This window comes from Bufo bufo, chromosome 3, assembly GCF_905171765.1.
Source record: "Bufo bufo chromosome 3, aBufBuf1.1, whole genome shotgun sequence".
NCBI lineage: Eukaryota > Metazoa > Chordata > Amphibia > Anura > Bufonidae > Bufo > Bufo bufo.
In genome coordinates, this window is record NC_053391.1 from 219,898,086 (window position 1) to 219,926,083 (window position 27,998).

General features: G+C 44.7%; 1 protein-coding gene across 1 annotated transcript in view; it reads left to right on the plus strand.

Annotated features, from left to right (window-relative positions):
* The window catches only part of FAM72A (family with sequence similarity 72 member A), a 58,582-nt gene that overhangs the window by 26,922 nt on the left and 3,662 nt on the right, over nucleotides 1–27,998 (plus strand). The window contains exon 4 of the mRNA XM_040421842.1: nucleotides 3,002–3,126. Coding sequence (XP_040277776.1) covers nucleotides 3,002–3,126 — 125 coding nt within the window. The remainder of the gene's footprint in view (nucleotides 1–3,001; nucleotides 3,127–27,998) is intronic.

Consider the following 27,998-nt stretch of genomic DNA (forward strand, 5'->3'; position numbering starts at 1 on the left):
TTTGATAGCAGCTGCTAAATCTCTTATCCCTCTGCATTGGCTGAGTAAAGACCCACCTACACATCAAGAATGGGTACAAAAGGTCAATCAAATTTGCCAATCTGAAGAGATATCGAGCATGAATAACAAAACCAGAGATAGGTACCAAAAGGTCTGGTCCCCTTGGCTCCAGAATTAGGTGCAGAGTTTCCAAGATGCGCAAGTCACACATGCCTTAACTCATCTATGACTCACGTTCTCACTAGCTACTTCTAAGAATTGGGAAAAATATTGCATTTCATCACATTATTACCCCCACTCCTTCCCTTCACCACCCCCTTTATATACCTAGAGACCCTCTCTCTTGTTTACATTACTAGGTTCATATGTTCATGATGCTATGTTAATATGACAATAATTTGAACTGTCACATGAATATGTACCAGACCTAACTACTGTATCTATACAATGACACATGTGCTCTCTCTTTTTTTGTTGTGAAGACTGTTTGAGATATTGTTGATGTACACTATCTATAAAATAAAACAAAATAAAGAATAAAAAAAAAAAAAAGAATGGCCTGGATAAGTAAAAGCGTTTTAAAGCTATCACCACATAAAGTGACACTGGTCAGATTTGCAAAAAATGGCCAAGTCCTTAAGGTGAAATATGGCAGGGTCCTTAAGGGGTTAATCAAAGTGGAATCTCACATTTATAGTAAATATAGCAGTAATATACTAGAAAATAATACAAATATTACGTGCTTACACATGTACTAGTGCCTGCAGGGTGCTGCTGCTTTGTGCTTGCTTGCTATTGCTTTGCAGTCACAGCAGATTTGCTCCTGCCCATGTTTAACACTTTCTTAGAAGGTTTTGACTATTTTTATATTTTTTGCGCCGTCTACAAATAATATACGTATACTGTTACTAATGATATACAGTACAGACCAAAATATTTTCAGTTGTTTCACACTTGTTTGTTATGTATATAATTCCACATGTGTTAATTCATAGTTTTGATGCCTTCAGTGTGAATCTACAATTTTCATAGTCATGAAAATAAAGAAAACTCTTTGAATGAGAAGGTGTGTCCAAACTTTTGGTCTGTACTGTACATATATGGGTTCATTTATCAAGCTGGTGTAAAGTAGAACTGGCTTAGCTGCCCATAGCAAGCAATCAGATTTCACCTTTCATTTTTGACAGCTACTTTTGGAAAATGAAAGGTGGAATCTGATTGGTTTCTATGGGAATTAAGCCAGTTCAAACTGGTATAACGTAGAACTGGCTTAGGCTACTTTAACACTAGCGGCAGGACGGATCCGACAGGCTGTTTACCCTGTCGGATCCTTCCTGCCTCTATTTCGCCGGACCGCCGCTCCGTCCCCATTGACTATAATGGGGACGGGGGCGGAGCTCCGGCGCAGCACGGCGAGAGGCCACCGGACTAAAAATTCAGACATGCAGTACTTTTAGTCCGGCTGCCTTTTGCCGTGCACTGCCGTGCTGCGCCGGAGCTCCGCCCCCGCCCCATTATAGTCAATGGGGACGGAGCGGCGGCACAGCGAAATAGCGGCAGGACGGATCCGACAGGGTAAACAGCCTGTCGGATCCGTCCTGCCGCTAGTGTGAAAGTACCCTTAGTTGCCCATAGCAAGCAATCAGATTCCACCTTTCATTTTTGACAGCACCTTTTGAAAAATGAAAGGTGGAATCTGATTGGTTGCTATGGACAACTAAGCCAGTTCTACTTTATACCAGTTTGATAAATGACCCCAATACAGTTTTTGATTAAAAGGGGTATTTTAGTAACCATAAATATAACTTATGTTTTAGACTAATTTATCATCAATAATTACATATGATATAAAAGCAGTTTTCTTCCTCTGCTACCCGCTTTACCATGGCATCGACCTGTACTTCGGAGCCTTTGTTGGGTCGAGCATGCTCAGTGTGGTGCTATCAATTCTCTAGCTAAATGTCTTGTGAAACAAAGGGAGTGTTAGTGTGCTGGTGATTACTGAGCAGAGGGGCAGCCAATCAGTTAACATCAGCACTCACAGCAGGAAAGCTAGGGATTGTGGGGATTGTAGTCTTTGAAGTTTTGTGAGGCAAGATCATGCGCCACGATACTCTGTGTGTTGCAGGCTCTCACAGGAGCTAGACAAATGGATTGAAAAGTAAATTGAATCTCTGGTTATATGTACAGGTATGGGTTCTGGTTGGGTCACAGCTTGCAGCCTTAAAGAGGTATTCCCATCACAGACAATGGGGGCATATCGCTAGGATATGCAACCATTGTCTGATAGGTGCGGATCCCACCTCTGGGACCCGCACTTACAATGAAAACGGAGTGGGAAGAGTTGTGGCTGGAGGACACCACCAAGCGCTGCTCCCTGCTGCTCCTATACAAGTGAATGGGAGCGCATGCGCGGCCCCCACTCCCATTTATTTCTATGGGGCTGACGGAAATAGCTGAGTCAGCGCTCGGCTATTTTCGGCGGCTCCATAGAAATGAATGGAGGGCGGATGCACATTCGCAGTGGTCCTCCACTACTTTCCCTGCTCCATTCTCTGTTTAGGTGCAGGTCACAGAGGTGGGACCCGCACCTATCAGACAATGGGGGCATATCCTAGCAATATGTCCCCATTGTCTGTGATTGCAAAACCCATTTAATACAGTTTTTCAAAAATTAAGTTACTTTACCGGAATACCCCTTTAATTGTTTTATACACTTATATAGCGCTACTATATTCTGCAGCGCTTTACTGACATTAGCATCACTTGCTGTCCCCTAATGGGGCTCACAACCTAAGTTCCCTATCAGTATGTCTTTGGAGTGCGGTAGGAAACCAGAGTACCCAGAGTAAACCCACACAAACACGGGGAGAACATACAAAGTCCATGTCTTGTTTGGATTGGAACCTAGGACCTCAGTGTGCAAGGCACCTGTGCTAACCACTGAGCTACCGTGCTGCCCATTTAACTTCTTCTTTTTTTTTTCTTCATACATTTGCAGTGGTAATGAGGTTGGCTACCATGTGGTGGCTCCGTGTCAGCTGTGTCTGTTGTCCAGTAATAATGGCCACTTATGGATGTTTCATAGCCAGTATGTGTACAGCATTAGCAGAATGGATGAATCAGGCAAGTATGATGTACTGTCTTACTGTGAGCAGGTCTGTAATTCTTGCTCTGCTCTTATCTAATATTCTATTTTAAAGGGGTTGTCCCATGAAAAATATTCTACGAGCACCTGGGTCTGAATACTTTTGTAATTGCATGTAATTAAAAATTTAGCATAGCCACTGAGTTATTCAATAAAATGTATCTGTATAGCGCCACCTGCAGTTTTTTCCCCCTAGTTTTTTGACCTGCTCACCGAGAAGGCCGCACATGCTCAGTTTCATCCTACAACTGTCTCCTGAGCTGTGATAGGGAGAGCACAGACACGCCCCCTTAGATGTAGCAGAAAAGACACTCCCCCTGAGCTGCCAGCTTGATATAAATCTAGCAGAGCAATGAATGGAGAGATCTCTGGATCCATGTGAGGTACAGGGCTGGTTCTAGCTTTGTTAGAAAGAGGTTATCATGTACTATATGATACCTAATTTTCATTTTTTACATTAGTCATGAAATAACCCCTTAAACACTTGGCATTTATTTGGCATGCATCTTACATAAGTAACACTCCAATGCTGTTGAGAATTTAAAGGGTTTGTCTACCCATACAGTGGCTAATATGAAATATTACCCAGCCCATCAAAACATTTGTAATATCACTCTCCCCTATCACAAGTGCTAGAGGCCTTCCAGTTTTAATACAATAAGTTTATGTTCACATATTCAGGATTCTGTCGACACTTGGTCGTATTTCATATCTGAATCCTGACAGAATCGCTGATATTCCATCAACATACAAAGTGAATGAGATTTTATACCCATTAATATATTCCAGAGAAAATATGGACAGAATAATTAGAGAGGTTCTGCAGTTTTTTTTAACTGATGATCTATCCTCTGGATAGATCATCAGCATCTGATCGGCGGGGGTCAGACACCCGAGACCCCTGCCGGTCAGCTGTTTGAGAAGGCAGCGGCGCTGGCAGTAGCGCCGTGGCCTTCTCGCTTTTTACCACAGGTCCATTGACGTCACGACTAGTATCAATGGCCTGGGCGGGCCTAAGCTCTGTTCACTTGAATGGAGCATAGCCGCGCACAGGCCAGTGATACTAGTCGTGACATCACTGGGCCTGCGGTAAACCACGAGAAGGCTGCGGCACTACTGCCAGCGCCGCTGCATTCTCAAACAGCTGATCGGCAGGGGTCTCGGGTGTCGGACCCCCGCCGATCAGATGCTGCTGATCTATCCAGAGGACAGATCATTCGTTTAAAAAAACTGCAGAAGCCCTTTAAATTGCTGCAGAATTTAATATCCACAACATGTTTACTATCGTTACGTACTGCGCACAGTAAAGGCGTGGATTAGTTCCTCTCAATAAGGGCTCATGCACACGACCGTATGCCCTCCGAGACATATGGTCCGTGAGTGGGCCATATGTCCCGGAGCGGTATACATCGTGCACACGGGAGCGCACAGCATCATAGGTTACTACGATACTGTGCGCATCGGGCCGCCTGCCGGGCTATTGTCCCGCACTCATAATATCATATGAGTGCAGGACAGTAGTCCCATGGGCGGCCCGATGCGCACAGCATCATAGTAACCTATGATGCTGTGCGCTCCCGTGTGCACGATGTATACCGCTCCGGGACATATGGCCCACTCACGGACCATATGTCTCGGAGGGCATACGGTCGTGTGCATGAGCCCTTATTGAGAGGAACTAATCCACGCCTTTACTGTGCGCAGTACGTAACGATAGTAAACATGGTGTGGATATTAAATTCTGCAGTAATTTAAAGGGCTTCTGCAGTTTTTTTAAACTAATGATCTATCCTCTGGATAGATCAGCAGCATCTGATCGGCGGGGGTCTGACACCCGAGACCCCTGCCGATCAGCTGTTTGAGAATGCAGCGGCGCTGGCAGTAGTGCCGCAGCCTTCTCGCGGTTTACCGCAGGCCCAGTGATGTCACGACTAGTATCACTGGCCTGTGCGCGGCTATGCTCCATTCAAGTGAACAGAGCTTAGCCCCGCCCAGGCCATTGATCGGGGGTGTTTGCCGCAGAGCGCGGCGCTGGGGGGGGGGAGCACTTAGCCTTGCCTCTGGGAGGCGATTTAGGCGATCTTGGAGGAGTTCTTAGTTTTCAAATTTAGGCGGGCACGGCACTTCAGAGGGGCGTTCCTGGGCACTGTGGACAAAGAATAACGCCCCTCTGGGCTCCTTACAGCTTCATTTGAATATCATAAAAAGCATTTTTTTGAAGAAATGACAAGACACAGAATAAAAAGAACAAGACATATGGAAATAAGGTACTTTATTACACATGGATTCATTAAAAAAAAATTATGCTAATATGCTAGTGACAGATTCCCTTTAAGTGGACCCCCACACAGTATAATGTCCTGTTAAGTGCCCTCTCACAGTGATGCCCACTTAACCACCTCCGGACCGCTGTACCTAGATTCGCGTTCCGGAGGTGGCAGCGCTGCGCACAATCACGCATATACGCGTCATCTCGCGAGACGCGAGATTTCGCTCCAAGCCGGCCCGCGCATGCGCATCGCGGGCCGGCAAAATTCAAAGAACAAGTTCGTCACCAGCCTGCCAGCAACGATCATTGGCTGGCAGGCTGGCGATTTTCAAAAAAACCAATCAAAAGTCATATAACAGATCATATTAGTAAATATGATCTGTTATATGGCTTGTCTGCTCCTGTGCTGGTCCTTTTCGTCGGTTGGATCCAGCACAGGAGCAGACTGAACTGTGAGTACACCAAACACTACACCTTAGCCCCAGATCACCCCCCTGCACTCCAATTAACCCTTTGATCACCCCTTTGATCGCCCCTGTCAATCACTAGTGAAAGGAAAAAAAGTGATCAGTGTAAACTGTCACTTTTTTTTTTTCACTGGTATTGGCTGTTAGGTTTTAGGGATAGTTTAGGCCCCTTGGTTAGGTAGTTAGCGTCAGTTAGCGCCCAGCCCACCACACCGCAGTCACTTTTATTCGCTGTTTAGCGTATCGCTAATCAGCATTTGTACTTTTATAGTATCTGTAAGTGATCAAAACTGATCACGGTCAGATCTATAATAGTATTAGTGTCACTTTAGTTCGCCCTCCACCCAAAACGCAGTGTTTGCCCGATCAGGCCTGATCGGTCACCCACACGTGTGTTCACCCACGCCCGCCCCACCGCAGTGACAAAAAATATATTTTTTGATCACTGCACATTCATTTTACACGCACTGCGGCGATAAAAAAATCAGTTTTGATATTTTTTATCAACCGCAGCGGCCTCCGGTACTTCGCTATCCTCCCCTTTGTAAGACAGGCTTGCTTTTTTTCTTGGGTAGTCTCAGGGAATACCCCTAAATTTAGTAGTCCAAATGTCAAACAGGGGGTATTCTTCTGAAGAGGCCTACAGGATTCTGACCCAGTCGGATGAGGAGTGGGAACCCTCATCTGACGAATCTAGCGGGTCAGAATATGAACCTGTAGAAAGCAGTGGCTCTCTGACCCAAAGTTCGGACGAGGGAGTTGAGGTCCCTGGCAGCACCAGGCGTACCCGGCCCCGTGTCGCTAGACCACAGGTTATGCAGGATCCGCTTCAAGAGCAGCAGAGTGGGGCTGTCGCTGCCGGATCACGTGGTGAGGCATACACCAGCAGCGCAGCCCTCCCTGGACCTAGTACCAGCACTGCCGTACAACATGGTGACGTGGCGAGCACCAGAAGGGCAGTTGAAGCTGGTACGGTGGCACGTGCACTAGTTACCCCGTCGCAGCCACCGCACAGACAGGCCCGTAGAGCCCCTAGAATCCCTGAGGTGCTGGCAAACCCTGATTGGCAGTCACCAACTTCAGCCGCACCTGTAGTTCCCCCTTTCACCGCCCAGTCTGGAGTTCGGGTTGAGACAGCTCAAATCGGTTCAGCCCTGGGATTTTTTGAGCTGTTCTTGACTGCGGAGCTCTTGGACTTAGTCGTGGCAGAGACAAACCGGTATGCCACACAATTTATATCCGCCAACCCGGGAAGCTTTTATGCCCAGCCTTTCAGGTGGAAACCAGTCCAAGTTTCCGAACTTAAAATTTTTTTGGGCCTTCTCCTCAACATGGGCCTGACAAAAAAGCATGAATTGCGGTCATATTGGTCCACGCACCCGATTCATCACATGCCCATGTTCTCTGCTGCTATGTCCTGCATTTTAGCGACAACACCACCTCCCGTCCCAGAGGCCATCCAGCTTTTGACCGGCTCCACAAAATTCGGCCCCTCATAGACCATTTCAACCAGAAATTTGCAGATTTGTATACCCCCCGAGCAAAACATCTGCGTAGACGAGTCCCTAATACATTTTAGCGGGCGCCTTGGCTTCAAACAGTACATCCCAAGCAAGCGTGCCCGGTATGGGGTCAAATTGTATAAGCTCTGTGAAAGGGCCACAGGCTATACCCACAAATTTCGGATCTATGAGGGAAAAGATCAGACCCTGGAGCCGGTCGGTTGCCCTGACTACCTGGGGAGCAGTGGGAAGACAGTCTGGGACTTGGTGTCACCCTTATTCGGCAAGGGGTACCATCTTTATGTGGACAATTTTTACACAAGTGTGGCCCTCTTTAGGCATTTGTTTCTAGAACGGATTTGCGCCTGTGGCACCGCGCGAACTAGTCGCGTGGGCTTCCCCCAACGGCTTGTAACCACCCGTCTTGCAAGGGGGGAGAGGGCTGCCTTGTGTAACGAAGAACTGCTCGCGGTGAAATGGAGAGACAAGCGTGACGTTTACATGCTCTCCTCCATTCACGCAGACACGACAATCCAAATTGAGCGAGCAACCCGTGTCATTGAAAAGCCCATCTGTGTCCACGACTATAATGCGCTCATGAGAGGGGTGGACTTCAATGACCAGATGTTGTCTCCGTATTTAGTTTCCCGCAGAACCAGACGCTGGTATAAGAAGGTGTCTGTATATTTAATTAAATTCGCGCTGTACAATAGTTTTGTTCTCTACAGTAAGGCTGGGAGAACAGGATCTTTCCTCAAATTCCAGGAAGAGATCATCGAGAACCTCCTTTACCCAGGAGGTTCCGTGGCCCCATCCACCAGTGTAGTTAGCCGTCTACACGAGCGACATTTCCCCAGTGTCGTTCCTGGTACCTCAACCCAACCGTCACCCCGAAAAAGATGTCGTGTCTGTAGCAGGAGTGGAATAAGGCGTGACACCCGCTATTTCTGTCCTGACTGTCCTGACCACCCTGCCCTATGCTTTGGTGAGTGTTTCCGGAAGTACCACACACAGGTACACCTAGCATAGGGATTGCATCTCACAGGACAGGCACACAGGGCTATTAGGGCCCTTTTACTCTCAGCTGCTGCAAACCTCTCCTTTCACCTGGGATAAAGTGCATAACGTACTTCGCCACATCTTTGGGCGATTTGCGCTTTGCACATTGTCCCATGGGGAAGGAGAGGTTTGTTCTATAAAGGTAAAAAAAACTAAACAAAAAAAAAAATTACCGGTAAGTAAAAAAGTTAAAAAAGTTAAAAAAAAGTTAATATGTTCTGTTCTAAAGTTAATAAGTTATTGCTTTGCGGCCTGGTTTTTTCTTTTTTGTTTTGTTTTTTTTTACCTTCCAGGTGGACCAACCGATCGACCAGCTGCAGCACTGATGTGCATTCGGACAGAAGCATTGCGCTGCTGTCAGATTACACGCAAGTCGGTGTATGCGGCGCTGCAAGACGAGATTTCTCCTCTGCAGTAAAAGATATGTTTGCCGAGGCATATGAGCTGAGGAGGTGGCGGTGTTCATATACTTTGGCAAACACTTTGTATATATAAAAAAAAAAATCCCGGCAATGATTTATTCATCCACATCGATTGATGTGAATGGAGAAATCTGGTTTGCCAGGGCATACGAGCTGAAGTGGGTATGGATGTTGGGCGGAGCTCCTATGTCCTGGCAGACGCCTTTCCCCTCCTTTTTCTTATTTTGGCAGAGATTTTTTCATCCACATTGATCGATGCGAATGAAGAAATCTGTGCCATTCATTTTTTTCTTTCAGCCCAGAGGCTGAACGGAAAAAAAAAATCTCATTACCCGTATGCTCAATATAAGGAGAATAGCAGAAACTCCTAATGCTGGGCATACATGTAATGATTGCGGAGACCCTCAAATGCCAGGGCAGTACAAACACCCCACAAATAACACCATTTTGGAAAGAAGACACCCCAAGGTATTCGCTGAGGGGCATATTGAGTCCATGAAAGATTGAAATTTTTGTCCCAAGTTAGCGGAAAGGGAGACTTTGTGAGAACAAAATCCAAAAAATCAATTTCCGCTAACTTGTGGCAAAATTTTTTTTTTTCAATGAACTCGCCATGCCCCTCATTGAATACCTTGGGGTGTCTTCTTTCCAAAATGGGGTCACATGTGGGGTATTTATACTGCCCTGGCATTTTAGGGGCCCCAAAGCGTGAGAAGAAGTCTGGTATCCAAATGTCTAAAAATGCCCTCCTAAAAGGAATTTGGGCCCCTTTGCCCACCTAGGCTGCAAAAAAGTGTCACACATCTGGTATCTCTGTATTCAGGAGAAGTTGAGGAATGTGTTTTGGGGTGTCTTTTTACATATACCCATGCTGGGTGAGATAAATATCTTGGTCAAATGCCAACTTTGTATAAAAAAATGGGAAAAGTTGTCTTTTGCCAAGATATTTCTCTTACCCAGCATGGGTATATGTAAAATGACACCCCAAAACACATTCCCCACCTTCTCCTGAGTACGGAGATACCAGATGTGTGACACTTTTTTGCAGCCTAGGTGGGCAAAGTGGCCCATATTCCAAAGAGCACCTTTCGGATTTCACAGGTCATTTTTTACAGAATTTGATTTCAAACTCCTTACCACACATTTGGGCCCCTAGAATGCCAGGGCAGTATAACTACCCCACAAGTGACCCCATTTTGGAAAGAAGACACCCCAAGGTATTCCGTGAGGGGCATGGCGAGTTCCTAGAATTTTTTTTTTTTTGTCACAAGTTAGTGGAAAATGATGATTTTTTTTTTTTTCATACAAAGTCTCATATTCCACTAACTTGTGACAAAAAATAAAAACTTCAATGAACTCACTATGCCCATCAGCGAATACCTTGGGGTCTCTTCTTTCCAAAATGGGGTCACTTGTGGGGTAGTTATACTGCCCTGGCATTCTAGGGGCCCAAATGTGTGGTAAGGAGTTTGAAATCAAATTCTGTAAAAAATGACCTGTGAAATCCGAAAGGTGCTCTTTGGAATATGGGCCCCTTTGCCCACCTAGGCTGCAAAAAAGTGTCACACATCTGGTATCTCTGTATTCAGGAGAAGTTGAGGAATGTGTTTTGGGGTGTCTTTTTACATATACCCATGCTGGGTGAGATAAATATCTTGGTCAAATGCCAACTTTGTATAAAAAAATGGGAAAAGTTGTCTTTTGCCAAGATATTTCTCTCACCCAGCATGGGTATATATAAAATGACACCACAAAACACATTCCCCACCTTCTCCTGAGTACGGAGATACCAGATGTGTGACACTTTTTTGCAGCCTAGGTGGGCAAAGGGGCCCACATTCCAAAGAGCACCTTTCGGATTTCACAGGTCATTTTTTACAGAATTTGATTTCAAACTCCTTACCACACATTTGGGCCCCTAGAATGCCAGGGCAGTATAACTACCCCACAAGTGACCCCATTTTGGAAAGAAGAGACCCCAACGTATTCGCTGATGGGCATAGTTAGTTCATAGAACTTTTTATTTTTTGTCACAAGTTAGTGGAATATGAGACTTTGTAAGAAAAAAAAAAATTAAAAATCATCATTTTCCGCTAACTTGTGACAAAAAATAAAAAGTTCTATGAACTCACTTTGCCCATCAGCGAATACCTTAGGGTGTGTACTTTCCGAAATGGGGTCATTTGTGGGGTGTTTGTACTGTCTGGCCATTGTAGAACCTCAGGAAACATGACAGGTGCTCAGAAAGTCAGAGCTGCTTCAAAAAGCGGAAATTCACATTTTTGTACCATAGTTTGTAAACGCTATAACTTTTACCCAAACCATTTTTTTTTTTTTACCCAAACATTTTTTTTTTATCAAAGACATGTAGAACAATAAATTTAGAGCAAAATTTATATATGGATGTCGTTTTTTTTTTGCAAAATTTTACAACTGAAAGTGAAAAATTTCATTTTTTTGCAAAAAAAATCGTTAAATTTTGATTAATAACAAAAAAAGTAAAAATGTCAGCAGCAATGAAATACCACCAAATGAAAGCTCTATTAGTGAGAAGAAAAGGAGGTAAAATTCATTTGGGTGGTAAGTTGCATGACCGAGCAATAAACGGTGAAAGTAGTGTAGGTCAGAAGTGTAAAAAGTGGCCTGGTCTTTCAGGGTGTTTAAAGGGTTTCTGTCACCCCACAAAACTCATATTTTTTTTTTGGGATAGTTAGATTCCTCATAGTGCGATATAGGAGAATATAATGCTCTTACTTACTTTCATGCGGCCGATTCTTTATAAAACGAACTTTTATAATATGTAAATGAGGGCTCTACCAGCAAGTAGGGCGTCTACTTGCTGGTAGCTGCTGCAGAAATCCGCCCCCTCGCCGTGTTGATTGACAGGGCCAGCCCTGATCTCCTCCTCCGGCCGGCCCTGTCAGTAATTCAAAAATCGCGCGCCTCTGTTCATTCGGCGCAGGCGCTCTGAGATGAGGAGGCTCGTCTCCTCAGCACTCCCTCAGTGCGCCTGCGCCGATGACGTCTTCTCTTTCGGTGATGTCATCGGCGCAGGCGCACTGAGGGAGTGCTGCGGATACGAGCCTCCTCATCTTAGAGCGCCTGCGCCGAATGACGCGAGGCGCGCGATTTTTGAATTACTGACAGGGCCAGCCGGAGGAGGAGATCACGGCTGGCCCTGTCAATCAACACGGCGAGGGGGCGGATTTCTGCAGCAGCTACCAGCAAGTAGACGCCCTACTTGCTGGTAGAGCCCTCATTTACATATTATAAAAGTTCGTTTTATAAAGAATCGGCCGCATGAAAGTAAGTAAGAGCATTATATTCTCCTATATCGCACTATGAGGAATCTAACTATCCAAAAAAAAAAAAAAATGAGTTTTGCGGGGTGACAGAAACCCTTTAAGCACTGGGGGCTGAGGTGGTTAAAGGGATTGTCTCACTTCAGCAAATGGCATTTATTATGTAGAGAAACTTAATACGAGGCACTTACTAATGTATTGTGATTGTCCATGTTGCTTCCTTTGCTGGCTTGGTTCATTTTTCCATGACATTATACACTGCTAGTTTCCAGGGATTTCAACCACCCTGCAATCCAGCAGCGATGGCCGTGCTTACACGCTATAGGAAAATGTCTGGACTTTCTGGAGGCCGGGACCCTGGGAGTATGCATAGACACACATGCACAGTAGTTTTCATCCAGCCCACCATGTAACGAGCAGTGAATAATGCAATGGAAAAATGAATCCAGCCAGCAGGAGGAGGCAATATGGACAATCACAATACATTAGTAAGTGCCTTGTGTTAACTTGATAAATACCATTTTGCTGAAGTAAGACAACCGCTTTAATTACCCCCCCCCCTTCCCCACGGTATGTTGTCCCCTTTAGTGGCTCGGGGACTGTGCTTTGCTTTCCGTGACTCAGCAGCGCAGGCGCAATGGCGTCACTGCATCACGCCTGCCAGCGCTGAATCACCAGCAGCAGGGGAACGGTGAAGCAGAAAATTGACGTCTCCATGCTTTACCATTGTATTAAACTGTATCTTGGAAAAACTCAGATACAGTTAAGAGGAGGACATGCAGGAAATTGGGGCAGCTGGCTTCTGCGGTCCGGATTTGGACCGCGGTACTCCACTTGAGTACCCCTGACCTAAACCTTTTCTAAGACCATAAAGGTGTAGCAGCATCAGTTCTGCACTGTCTCACTATGCAGAGTATGGATCCATAATATTTGGGATCCATACTCCAAATGCTGGAAAAGCTGAGCTTTGCCGATGAAACCGATGAAAGCTGCAGAGTGCTCTGAGAAGTGCTGCTGCACCTTTGTGGTTTCAGCAAAAGCTTAGGTCCTCTTTAAGAAGTGGATGGGGAGCTAATGTTCTTAACCAAGGTTGAGGTCAAACGTAGCAACCTTGACCATGCTGTAGCTTAAATCTGCGTTTCTTGCTGTTGCTAGCTGGAGACAGTAAGTCTTAGAGCAATTAAAAGGGAACGCCCACATCCTAGTTCAGTGGTTTGCTGTCCTCCGGACAGAGGAGCCTGGAGCATGTGGCCTCCTAAGCTGTGCAGCAAGGAACACCTTAATGATAAAATTAAGTCAGGCTGTGCAGCAAATATTTTAGTCTAAAAGGCCGCTGGCGCAAAGTCTTCCATTGGAGGATTAGTCTAGCAGTTTACATATCTTTATTTTGCACCTGTGTTTAGTTTGTTGGGTATGTGGTTGACCCTGTTGGAGCTGCCTTTGAACCTTGTGGGCTTGTAGCCTTTGTGCATGTTTAGTCCACTGATTCTTTTAGCTTGTTGGCCTCTATCTCTGGCTTGCCTCCTGTGCCTGGGTTGCCACTGCATGGTCTCTGTGCCTTACTTGTCGCCGCATGTTCTCTGTGCCTGGCTGGTGGCCTCATGGTCTCTGTGCCTGGCTGGCGGCCTCATGGCCTCTGTGCTTTCTCTAGTCCTGTTTAGCTGACTGTTTTTGTGTCTGTGCCTGAGTCTGCATGTTTGTCTGCTTGGGTGGCTGCTTCTCCATCTGTGCCTGCTTGGCTGACTTCTTCTACATCTATGTCAGCTTGGCTGACTGCTTCTACATCTATGTCAGCTTGGCTGACTGCTTCTGTGTCTATGCCTGCACCACAGATTGCTTTTGCACCTTTGCCTGCTTGGCGTTCTAATTCTGCTATTGTGACTGGAAACCTCTACTTTTGTGCCTGGTTGGCTGGCTGCATTTACCTTGTGCCTCGTTTAGCCATCTGAATCTGTCTTTATGTATTTTTAGACCTTGATCTCACGAACACTTGCAGCAGCTACCTCATTTTGTTGGTTGTTTCTACATTCACTGTTGAGGGTGACCTGGTGTACTGTTCCCTGCCCTGGGGCCTCACATCATGAACTCGGGCAGTATATTCCGTCTGGTTGAGGGCAGGTATTTATTGTGCTTAAAAACATGTGATGCTGGATAAGTCTGGTAGAGGTAGCCAAGGTTCAGTCGAGGCTCCTAGTGTGGAGTTGTATGATGGGTAGTATGACGAGTTTAGCAGAGGACCAGCTTATATGACAGCTCAGCATATGCATCTAGGGTTTGCTATAAAGAACCAATGTGCGCTCCTAGTTGGGATTGAGAAGTTGGATAGGTCTGCGATACTTCTGGCATACCAGCAAAGTCCTATAATGCTCCTGGTTGGAAATGAGAAGATGGGCAGTACTATATTAAGTCTACAGGTGGCCTACAGTATTATGGCATACTAAGCAAAGACCGTATGATACTCCTGGTGAAGAGTTAGAAAAATGGGTCGATCTGTATGATACTCCTGGTGAAGAGTTAGAAAAATGGGTGGATCTGTACTAAGTCTGGCATATTAGTAAAGCCCTATAATGCTCCTAGTTGGGGTGAGAAGATGGGCAGCCAGCAAATATCCATGTGGTCTACAGTGATATGGCACACCAGCAAACCTTGGATCCAAGCATCTGTCCTGCGATGTAGCCTGCACTGAAGGAGTCAGTGGATAGATTAAAGTTGTCTCTTCCCCATCAGGCAACCCCAGTGATGGTCATCCTGTGTCATGAAAAGTACCTTCTGATTATTTTCATAAGAACAAGATGAGGAATCCATAGAGATGATTTCTGGTATATGGTCTATTTATTTAGTTCTTTAAAGGTTCTCATCTCAGCCTTAGTGGCATTGTTTCATGCATCCTCTTCTTGTCCACCTCTGAATAGTTAGGTTGGTGATATACTCTTTTAGATCAAACCTGTCGTTGGCCATGGGTTTCCTCTGCTTGCCTTTCAGTGTCACTTGAGGTCTTCTTGGAGTAAGAACTTACAAGTGGTTATCCCTCCCAAGGGTTTTTGTCCACTTCTATTCTCTCTCTCTCTGCTGCTGTCGTGTGTTAAGGGAAAAATGATAATTACACTGACCGTTAATTTGATTTTCTTAAACCCATGTCAGCACCCGTCTTATTTCCTCCCTTGCACTTGTATTTGGTTATAGGTATTGTCTCTTTGCTTCACATAATAAAATTAAAAGAAAACAATTGTAGATTTTAAGATTACATCTGTAAGGCTCCTACTGATCTTTGGAATCAACCGGAGGAGGAAGTGGGTATTCTCTTCTTTTTTTTTTTTAAACATCTTTTTATTTCCAAATAGATGTACATTAATACACAAATAAAGTCATCCAATAGTCAACACATTCTGTTGGATATAACAATTCCAGAATTACCCCTCACAACTCCCGCACCCGCCCTACCATTCTCCCAAAGAAACTATTCCCTATGCAGCCACCCCACAAGCCTATCCCTTTTCTAAGTTATAATCCCACGTTACGTTTCTATTGATTTTCCCTATACAATCGTTTTTCTCAGCACCAAGGGGACCAGAGGCTTAACTAACCTTTAGTTTCCCCAGGGTGCCTTTCAGATCTTCTAACAAGTACCAGGTCGAAAGTTTAAAGGGTCCCAACAGCCTCGGGTATTCCGAACACAAGACGTATTCTAACTAGGGCTGTCCCGATACCATTTTTTTAAGACCGAGTACGAGTACCAATACTTTTATTTAAGTACTCACCGATACCAATTACCGATACCAATTATAACAGCGGCGCAGAGAATGGGCATATATTACAGTGTTTCCCAACCAGCGTGCCTCCAGCTGTTGCAAAACGACAACTCCCAGCATGCCCGCACAGCCTTTGGCTGTGTGGGCATGCTGGGAGGTATAGTTTTGCAACAGCTGGAGGCACACTGGTTGGGGATCACTATTATATGCCCATTCCCCCCCACCTTATTTTATTATTTACTGTTTGTCTGTTTTAACATGAAATGGAGAGAAATTAACTGAATTTCTCCTCCATTTTTTTTTTTTTTTAATTCTGTTTATTGAAAGCAGATCCGCAAAATGACAAGAACAAGGGTCCTGTACATACAAATCATACAACAATGTATCCCCCATGTTCCCACTACGAGAACAAAGGAGTCGGTACGGCATTTAAAGGATCATAAGCCTTACACATGCATATCTGACTGCATTTTTTAAATAAATATTTCTCCTCCATTTCATGCACCATACCCACCTGGCCTACTGCAATCCTTCCCATGCAGATGCACCAGAGTACTGGGAGGAAGTGGCTTTAACTTTCTCCCAGTGCTAGGCAACCGCATGGGACTTGAAACACCGCCGCACAGAAGTCCCGCCCCCACGCCGATCAGCTGGGACACGCTTCCGTCCCCACGCTGATCGGCTGGGAGCAGCGCCACTGCCCGGAAGTGAAGATTGGACACGCCGCGGCTGTGGTATCGGCGACATTTACACGATTACAAGTACTCGTGCAAATGTCCGGTATCGGTATCGGGACATCCCTAATTCTAACATAAATGTTTCGATGCTTGGAACAATTTTTTTCCCAAGTATCTCTGGTTGTTTGAGAGATTCAAGCCATTTACATGCCTGAGTCGCCCAATCACTACATCCATTCCCGGAATAACCGAGGTCCGCCACTGTGCCAACAGAGATCTTTTGGCTATCATCAGCAACTTGTGTCCTATTGGGGGAAGGACCCTATTCCCCCTGCCCCCATTTCCATGCTCATTCACATCCTCCTCTACATGTACTGTAGGATAGCTAAGGATGGTGTAATAACTCATTGGAATCTGCTGACCTTATTCAGTATGTGTCCCACTTGCATCCAATACCCATACAGCTGTGAGCATCTCCATAAGCCGTGATACAAGTCAGAATTTGATAGTGTACATCTGGGACATGCTATTAGCCTATCTGGTTTCCCGGGAGACCTGGGGAGGTCAAATGCATAAATTGCATGGTGTAATATTTTAATATGGGTTTCCCTTCAGTTCTCATTTATTATTGCTTTATATAAAGCCGTAAAGCCTTTACGGGCGAGGTTTGTAACCTGTGTGATGCCTAGTATCTGTCCCCATTTTTTAAATAACTCTTTGGAGTCTCTGGTCCTTATCCTGGTGCTCAATGTCTGATATAATGATGTTATAGATGGTCTGCCAGTACATTTAAGAAAGGAGTCAAAATCATTAGGAGACCATTCCTGAGTCATGTCTCTGACTAAGCTTCTACCATAATTCCTAACCTGTAAGTAGGGGAAATAGTTGAGACCTCTCAGACCCCACTTCTTTTCTACCTTGGGCATCATGGTTCTTTCTCATGAAATAAGTCTCCCATTTTTCTAACTCCTTTGCTCACCCAATGGCTGAAGATCTTACTATTTCTTCCAGGCTCAAAGGCTGGATTGTTTGTCAAGGGGAGGTGCTTAGAGAATTGATATGGTAGGCAAAAAATTCTTCCTGATTGCTTTCCATGTAATTATGGTATCTCTGAGAACTAAGGATCTCTTAACAGGGGGCAGCGGGCGACATGATTGGGTATAAAAAGAGCTTCTCAGAGTGGCAGTGTCTCTCAGAAGCCAAGATGGGTAGAGGATCACCAATTCCCACAATGTTGCGCAGAAAGATAGTGGAGCAATATCAGAAAGGTGTTACCCAGCGAAAAATTGCAAAGACTTTGCATCTATCATCATCAACTGTGCATAACATCATCCGAAGATTCAGAGAATCTGGAACAATCTCTGTGCGTAAGGGTCAAGGCCGTAAAACCATACTGGATGCCCGTGATCTCCGGGCCCTTAAACGACACTGCACCACAAACAGGAATGCTACTGTAAAGGAAATCACAGAATGGGCTCAGGAATACTTCCAGAAACCATTGTCAGTGAACACAATCCACCGTGCCATCCGCCGTTGCCAGCTGAAACTCTACAGTGCAAAGAAGAAGCCATTTCTAAGCAAGATCCACAAGCTCAGGCGTTTTCACTGGGCCAGGGATCATTTAAAATGGAGTGTGGCAAAATGGAAGACTGTTCTGTGGTCAGACGAGTCACGATTCAAAGTTCTTTTTGGAAATCTGGGACGCCATGTCATCCGGACCAAAGAGGACAAGGACAACCCAAGTTGTTATCAACGCTCAGTTCAGAAGCCTGCATCTCTGATGGTATGGGGTTGCATGAGTGCGTGTGGCATGGGCAGCTTGCATGTCTGGAAAGGCACCATCAATGCAGAAAAATATATTCAGGTTCTAGAACAACATATGCTCCCATCCAGACGTCATCTCTTTCAGGGAAGACCCTGCATTTTTCAACAAGATAATGCCAGACCACATTCTGCATTAATCACAACATCATGGCTGCGTAGGAGAAGGATCCGGGTACTGAAATGGCCAGTCTGCAGTCCAGATCTTTCACCTATAGAGAACATTTGGCGCATCATAAAGAGGAAGGTGCAACAAAGAAGGCCCAAGACGATTGAACAGTTAGAGGCCTGTATTAGACAAGAATGGGAGAGCATTCCTATTTCTAAACTTGAGAAACTGGTCTCCTCGGTCCCCAGACGTCTGTTGAGTGTTGTAAGAAGAAGGGGAGATGCCACACAGTGGTGAAAATGGCCTTGTCCCAACTTTTTGGGGATTTGTTGACACCATGAAATTCTGATTCAACATATTTTTCCCTTAAAATGGTACATTTTCTCAGTTTAAACTTGTTCCGTGATTTATGTTCTATTCTGAATAAAATATTAGAAGTTGGCACCTCCACATCATTGCATTCAGTTTTTATTCACGATTTGTATAGTGTCCCAACTTTTTTGGAATCCGGTTTGTAGTTAGTTTACATGTTTTATTCTGGTGAAAGGTCCTCTTTAAGTTATTACCCCGTACGTTGGGAAAGTTTAGCCCACCATGATCCTTTTTCAGTTTTAGCTTCTCCAGTGAGATTCTTGATCTTTTGCCATTCCAAATAAATCTAATAAATCTACTCTCCAACAATCGGCAACCCCAGTGATGGTCATCCTGTGTCATGAGAAGTACCTTCTGATTATTTTCATAAGAACAAGATAAAGTAAGAGCAGTGGGACAGTCTGGAGGGGTATAATAATTTGACATCTTCCCGCTAGCGAAAGCGGCAGACTTTGCCACCTGTCTAAATCCTTCAGGATTTTGGATATCAGGTTAGGAAAATTTAGCTGATATAAAGAGTGTGGTGATCTCCCTACTTTAATACCGAGATAGGTAATGTGGGATCTAACCTGTGTAACAGTGAGGTGAGATACCAATTTAATTGGTCGTTTATCACCTAGGGCTAGGGACATCAGCTTACATTTAGAAGTGTTTACCCTATACCCTGAGTAGTCACCAAAACTTTGTAGGGCCTCAAATATCCTCACTACCAGCTCCTCTGGTTTCGCCAGAAATAGCACTACATCGTCGGCAAATAATGCAGCCTTAACCTGTCTGTTTCCTACCTTTATGCCCTCAAACAGGTTAGATTGGCACAGATGTCTGGCCAATGGCTCCAGGGCCAAGTTGAATAGCAAGGGCAATAGTGGGCATCCCTGCCGAGTTCCCTTTTGAAGAAAGGGTTTTGAGAGAAAGCCCTGAGTGTATACTCGTGCCCAAGGATTGCTATACAGTTTGGATAGGAAAGCCCTAAATGCACCTGCGAACCCTATTCTATCTAATACCGCATCCAGCCAAGACCATCTGACATTGTCAAAGGCTTTCTCTGCGTCCAAGTTGAGCAGAGCTGGTGTCTCACCCACCCCCGGGAGGTGTTGTACTCGATCTAGAAACGACAGGACTGTTCTTATATTGGTTACAGCTGACCGCCCCTTAAGAAATCCCGACTGCTCTGGGGCTATCAAAGATGGCAATATTGTCGCCAGTCGATCCGTCAGTATTTTTGACAGTATGTTAGTGTCAACATTGATGAGTGATATCGGCCTGTAAGATCCTGGCACTAGAGGGTCTTTCCCAGTTTTGGGGAGCAGCTTAATATAAGAGAGATTGTCCCTATCAGGGGGTGCATTACCTCTCAGTACATCATTAAACCACAACAACAAGGCTGGAGTCACCTGGGTCACCAGAGCTTTATAATATACCCCGGTGAATCCATCAGGACCAGGGGCCTTTGAATTTCCCAATTATTATTTGCTTAAAGAGGACCTTTCATCGGTCCAAACATTGTGAACTAAGTATCATGACATACAGGGAGTGCAGAATTATTAGGCAAGTTGTATTTTTGAGGATTAATTTTATTATTGAACAACAACCATGTTCTCAATGAACCCAAAAAACTCATTAATATCAAAGCTGAATATTTTTGGAAGTAGTTTTTAGTTTGTTTTTAGTTTTAGCTATTTTAGGGGGATATCTGTGTGTGCAGGTGACTATTACTGTGCATAATTATTAGGCAACTTAACAAAAAACAAATATATACCCATTTCAATTATTTATTTTTACCAGTGAAACCAATATAACATCTCAACATTCACAAATATACATTTCTGACATTCAAAAACAAAACAAAAACAAATCAGTGACCAATATAGCCACCTTTCTTTGCAAGGACACTCAAAAGCCTGCCATCCATGGATTCTGTCAGTGTTTTGATCTGTTCACCATCAACATTGCGTGCAGCAGCAACCACAGCCTCCCAGACACTGTTCAGAGAAGTGTACTGTTTTCCCTCCTTGTAAATCTCACATTTGATGATGGACCACAGTTTCTCAATGGGGTTCAGATCAGGTGAACAAGGAGGCCATGTCATTAGATTTTCTTCTTTTATACCCTTTCTTGCCAGCCACGTTGTGGAGTACTTGGACGCGTGTGATGGAGCATTGTCCTGCATGAAAATCATGTTTTTCTTGAAGGATGCAGACTTCTTCCTGTACCACTGCTTGAAGAAGGTGTCTTCCAGAAACTGGCAGTAGGACTGGGAGTTGAGCTTGACTCCATCCTCAACCCGAAAAGGCCCCACAAGCTCATCTTTGATGATACCAGCCCAAACCAGTACTCCACCTCCACCTTGCTGGCGTCTGAGTCGGACTGGAGCTCTCTGCCCTTTACCAATCCAGCCACGGGCCCATCCATCTGGCCCATCAAGACTCACTCTCATTTCATCAGTCCATAAAACCTTAGAAAAACCAGTCTTGAGATATTTCTTGGCCCAGTCTTGACGTTTCAGCTTGTGTGTCTTGTTCAGTGGTGGTCGTCTTTCAGCCTTTCTTACCTTGGCCATGTCTCTGAGTATTGCACACCTTGTGCTTTTGGGCACTCCAGTGATGTTGCAGCTCTGAAATATGGCCAAACTGGTGGCAAGTGGCATCTTGGCAGCTGCACGCTTGACTTTTCTCAGTTCATGGGCAGTTATTTTGCGCCTTGCTTTTTCCACACGCTTCTTGCGACCCTGTTGACTATTTTGAATGAAACGCTTGATTGTTCGATGATCACGCTTCAGAAGCTTTGCAATTTTAAGAGTGCTGCATCCCTTTGCAAGATATCTCACTATTTTTGACTTTTCTGAGCCTGTCAAGTCCTTCTTTTGACCCATTTTGCCAAAGGAAAGGAAGTTGCCTAATAATTATGCACACCTAATATAGGGTGTTGATGTCATTAGACCACACCCCTTCTCATTACAGAGATGCACATCACCTAATATGCTTAATTGGTAGTAGGCTTTCGAGCCTATACAGCTTGGAGTAAGACAACATGCATAAAGAGGATGATGTGGTCAAAATATTCATTTGCCTAATAATTCTGCACGCAGTGTATACAGCGGCGCCCAGGGATCTCACTGCACTTACTATTATCCCTGGGCGCCGCTCCGTTCTCCCGTTATGTCCTCCGGTATGTTCGGGGACTTGGTTATAGTAGGCGGAGACTTAGGGGACTTGGTTATAGTAGGCGGAGTCTGCCCTTGTTCTGCTGGGCGTCTCCTTCTCCTAGGCTGTAGCGCCGGGCCAATCGCAGCGCAGAGCTCACAGCCTGGGAGTTTTTTTCTCCCAGACTGTGAGCTCTGCGATGTGATTGGCCAGCGCTACAGCCTAGGAGAAGGAGATGCCCAGCAGAACAAGGGCAGTCTCCTCCTACTATAACCAAGTCCCCGAACATACCGGAGGACATAACGGGAGAACGGAGCGGCGCCCAGGGATAATAGTAAGTGCAGTGAGATCCCTGGGCGCCGCTGTATATGTCATGATACTTAGTTCACAATGTTTGGACCGATGAAAGGTCCTCTTTAATAACGGACTGAAGTTCCTCTGTGGTGATCTCTGCGTTTAGGGACTGGAGTTGCTCAGAGCTGATTTTACGGAGAATCACATGTTCAAGAAGAGTATCTGTCAACTTGGCCCTGTAGTCGTCCCTATAAAGGGATTCATAGAAAGTTCCCAGAATGGAGTTAATAGCTGCAGGGTCGGTGACTATTCTGCCCTCTGTATTCCTCAGACTAGAGATGAATTGTGGCTGTCTTTGTCCCTTTGCTAAGTTGGCCAGCAAGCGCCCTGATTTATTGCCATATTTATGCACACTCGCCTCAAATAGTGTGTGTCTTAGAGATTCTTTCTTTTTCACACTGGTCAAAAGCCCGGCGAACCTCTACCCAACTCTCCTTGTTTTCCCCCGTGGGAGTGTTTGCAAAGGCCTGATAGGTTTGTCTGACTCTTTGACTAGCCTGTTCCAACTGAAACTGTGTCCTTTTTTTCCATAAACATAGTTCATGATTCTACCTCTCAGGACTGCTTTGGAGGCAGCCCAAAATAAATCAGGGGATTCTAGGTGGGCCTCATTATCACCTCAGTATTCCTCCCACCAACCTATTAACTTTTTCACGAAATCTGCCTTCGAGACTGAGTGTGACGGGAAACGCCACAAGTAATCAAACTCTAGGATAGGGGTCATTCAGTTCTAGTTTTACTGGGGCGTGGTCTGAGATGACTAAATTGCCTATTTCGGTGTGGTCTACTTTGCCCTGTAAGGAATGGTGAACAAAGATAAAATCAATTCTGGACCATGAACCCCGTGCGTGTGAGTAAAAGGTGTAACTTCTGTTATCTGGGTGTAACAGACGCCATGGATCTTTCAGGCCTACACTCTCCATCAGTGGGCCTAAGACCTTGTCTTGAGGCCCCCCCTCTCCCGTTGTATGTGTAGATTGTCTTCTATCCTCTTTCTCTTGCACCACCGAGTTAAAGTCACTCCCCACAATTTTATCAGCACAAGAGTCTGCTAGTGGGGTTCCTTCCAAATCCTGAAAGAATTAAGTATACTAGAGTTAGGACCATATATGTTATAAACACTGTATCGGGTCTCCTGAACCTGCAGAGATACCTCTGCCCATCGTCCCTGACCATCAGCAAAAGATCCTAGAACTTAACAATTTAACTGTCTATTAATCAGGATTAGCACTCCCACCTTCTGCCCCAACACCTGTCCCACCCACAATGTTTTCATGCAGTCAAAATCCCCAGATTCCAAATGAGTTTCTTGTAGGAGAACTATATCGGGTTTACGTTTTTTAAGATGTCGAAGCACCATCCATCTCTTATGTGGGGACCTCAGGCCCTTAACGTTCCAGGAGATTACTTTCATAAAGCAGTAAATATATCTGGTGTATGATCGCACTGGGAAAACCAGGATATAACCTGAGACTCCAGAGAGGCTGCAAACCTTCCAAATTAAAACCCAAAACTTGTAAATTCTTCCCTTTAAACATAACCTCCTCCCTATAAACATCTCCTCTTCTTCTTCTTGTTTTCTCTCTTCTCCTTTTTTTTTTTTTTTTCTTCCTTACCTCCTTTTTTTCTGGGCTGCAGGCTATCCCTCTTCACTTGACCTTTTTTATTTTTGTTTATTATAGTATACGTTACAGTTATCGTACATATCTCATACATTCCCGTCCCTCAAGACCCTCCATAATTTTAACTCTCCCATGGTTCCAATGATACTAGCTGTAGAGACATATATTGCTTTAAGCTTACCTATCTAACTGTTTGCTTTCTCAACTCTTATTCACAAGATTGACACACCTTCCTCCCAATTGGTAAGCTAACCCACCCCCGCCTGCATATATATATATATATACAGTTGTAAGAAAAAGTATGTGAACCCTTTGGAATTATATAGATTTCTGCACAAATTGGTCATAAAAAGTGATCTAAACTTCATCTAAGTCACAACAATAGACAATCACAGTCTGCTTAAACTAATAACACACAAAGAATTAGATGTTACCATGTTTTTATTGAACACACCATGTAAACATTCACAGTGCAGGTGGAAAAAGTATGTGAACCCCTAGACTAATGACATCTCCAAGAGCTAATTGGAGTGAGGTGTCAGCCAACTGGAGTCCAATCAATGAGATGAGATTAGAAGTGTTGGTTACAGCTGCCCTGCCCTATAAAAAACACACACCAGTTCTGGGTTTGCTTTTCACAAGAAGCATTGCCTGATGTGAATGATGCCTTGCACAAAAGAACTCTCAGAAGACCTACGATTAAGAATTGTTGACTTGCATAAAGCTGGAAAGGGTTATAAAAGTATCTCCAAAAGCCTTGCTGTTCATCAGTCCACAGTAAGACAAATTGTCTATAAATGGAGAAAGTTCAGCACTGCTGCTACTCTCCCTAGGAGTGGCCATCCTGTAAAGATGACTGCAAGAGCACAGCACAGACTGCTCAATGAGGTGAAGAAGAATCCTAGAGTGTCAGCTAAAGACTTACAAAAGTCTCTGGCATATGCTAACATCCCTGTTAGCGAATCTACGATACGTAAAACACTAAACAAGAATGGATTTCATGGGAGGATACCACAGAGGAAGCCACTGCTGTGCAAAAAAAAAATGCTGCACGTTTACAGTTTGCACAAGAGCACCTGGATGTTCCACAGCAGAACTGGCAAAATATTCTGTGGACAGATGAAACCAAAGTTGAGTTGTTTGGAAGAAACACACAACACTATGTGTGGAGAAAAAGAGGCACAGCACACCAACATCAAAACCTCATCCCAACTGTGAAGTATGGTAGTGGGGGCATCATGGTTTGGGGCTGCTTTGCTGCGTCTGGGCCTGGACGGATTTCTATCATCGAAGGAAAAATGAATTCCCAAGTTTATCAAGACATTTTTCAGGAGAACTTAAGGCTATCTGTCCACCAGCTGAAGCTCAACAGAAGATGGGTGTTGCAACAGGACAACGACCCAAAGTATAGAAGTAAATCAACAACAGAATGGCTTAAACCGAAGAAAATACGCCTTCTGGAGTGGCCCAGTCAGAGTCCTGACCTCAACCCGATTGAGATGCTATGGCCTGACCTCAAGAAAGTGATTCACACCAGACATCCCAAGAATATTGCTGAACTGAAACAGTTCTGTAAAGAGGAATGGTCAAGAATTACTCCTGACCGTTGTGCACGTCTGATCTGCAACTACAGGAAACGTTTGGTTGAAGTTATTGCTGCCAAAGGAGGTTCAACCAGTTATTAAATCCAAGGGTTCACATAATTTTTCCACCTACACTGTGAATGTTTACATGGTGTGTTCAATAAAAACATGGTAACATTTAATTCTTTGTGTGCTATTAGTTTAAGCAGACTGTGATTGTCTATTGTTGTGACTTAGATGAAGATCAGATCACATTTTATGACCAATTTGTGCAGAAATCCATATCATTCCAAAGGGTTCACATACTTTTTCTTGCAACTGTATATATATCATCATCAAAATACAATGATAAGGATATCAAGAGCCCCTCCAAGATAGGGCAATGGAAAAACATTAGCACTGCTTATTGAAAGCCCTGCCGCTTCTAGGCGAGCGTCTGTCCCGGGATTGTGTCTCCCACTCCGATCTGCTCCCTTTTTGTCTCTTCACTGTTCTCCATTCTGGGCTTTCGGCGGGATCTTGCTGTGGTGCGGTTCCATACAGTATCAGTCCTGGGTAAAAATCATCCCCTTTGCCCAGTAGTGGTTATAGCAAGTCGTCTGCCGCTGATGGGTCATGGTAAGTTGTCGCTGTTCCATCCCTGTTGATTACCCTCAACTTGGCTGGATATTGTAGCTGGAATTTGATTTGTTTTTTGTATAAAGCTGAGCATTTTTGGCTAAATTCCCTCAGTTTTTTCGCCACTGAAGCTGAGTAATCTGCAAATATCAGCACTGCGTGCCCTCTTATTGTCAATGGCACCTTTCTGGATCTAAATGCTCCCAATATTGCTTCTTTGTCGCAGTAGTCGAGGTACCTCATAATGACTTGACGGGGCTTGGATACGGTTCTCTGGGTCCCCTCGCTATGATGGTGTAGCGTCACGAAGGCAGGTCCCACCCGGTGAGCTCTCTCTACTTTGTGCCTCCCTTCTAGACCCAGTGCCATTGGCAGCTCCCTCTCACAGATGTATTTGAGGGCCTGGGGTTGCACACTATCAGGTAGGCCCAGTAGCCGCAGATTATTTTGTCTGGATCGGTTTTCCAAATCTTCTAGACGGTCTTTCAATATAATATTCTGTTTTTGGAGGTCTTGTAAACGATAGTTAGCCTTGGCCATGTCTTCCTCCGCTGATGCTAATCTCTGCTCCATTTCTTCAAAGCACACATTATGTAGTTGTTGTAAAGACACCAACAGGGTTTTAGATACAGTCTCCCTAACGTCGGGGGCCAGGTTTTTAGCCACTTCAATGGTCAGCGATTTATAGTCAATTCTACGAGGCTCAGTGAGCTCTTCAGGCTGTGAGAGTTGTGTCAGGGCAGTATCCATGCCTGTATCCTTGTCGTTGGCCGGAGAGGCAGGGCGGGAATCCGCCAATCTTGCTAAGCATGGTGCCTGCGGACGTACCATTGTTGCTTAATATCTTCCACTCCGTAGGAGATACCGGTCCATGGACCGGGGTGTCCGGTGATGCAGGTAACCGATTCCCACTTGGGGGATCCCCTTACTGTCGATTGTGCTTGAGCGGAGCCAGGTTTCATAAGAGGGAAGCACAGAGCTTCTTCACTCTGCGTCCTGCATCTCAGCACCGGAACCGGAAGTCGGCATTCTCTTTTAAGGCTTCTTCTCCAGCTGTAGGGATGGATCCTTCTTTCTCCCTCTTTCCCTCAGTCTCTCTTCGGTGTGTCATGGTTTCTGGAAACTAAAATTACCGGTAAGTGTAATTATCTTTTTACACTGCTAAATCCACATTTGAAACTCCACCAACAGCTTCCCTGTTGACTTTAATGTAAAAAAAACTCCACCTTGTGCACCCAGAGTTTTTTCAGTAGCTGATTTGAAAGAGGCTTTAGAAGTAGCATGTTATTTCTTTGAAGTAGATTTGATTGTGGATTTTATAGATGTCAATGAGGAAGCAGGAACACCTCAACCAAAAACTGCTCTAAAACTCTAATGACACCGAAAACTACCACCAAAGACATCTAAAGCTGGCAACTCTGGCCAGTGTAAATTGTGCAGTTGCAGGTCAATCTGTACTCTGCTAGTCTTATATGCAGTATAGAATGGAGGAGAGGGGGCACAGTGCTTGGACATACTCATATTTTTATAAACTTTATAATAGATCATGGCCTTTTATTTTATTACTATCTGTTTTCTGATAAAAATAAATATTAGGAACCACAGTACACTATAGGACTTATGCATAATTGCATTGTAAGGCCTGTGACAATGAGCACCTTATTAATGCCCACATTATTCTGGCTCAGCGAGCTGACTACTTAAGAAGCCATTGTTTTCTACATGGTGATGTTCCATGTACAGGTGTTTACTGGTGATAAAGCAGGACTTGCATGCCTGTG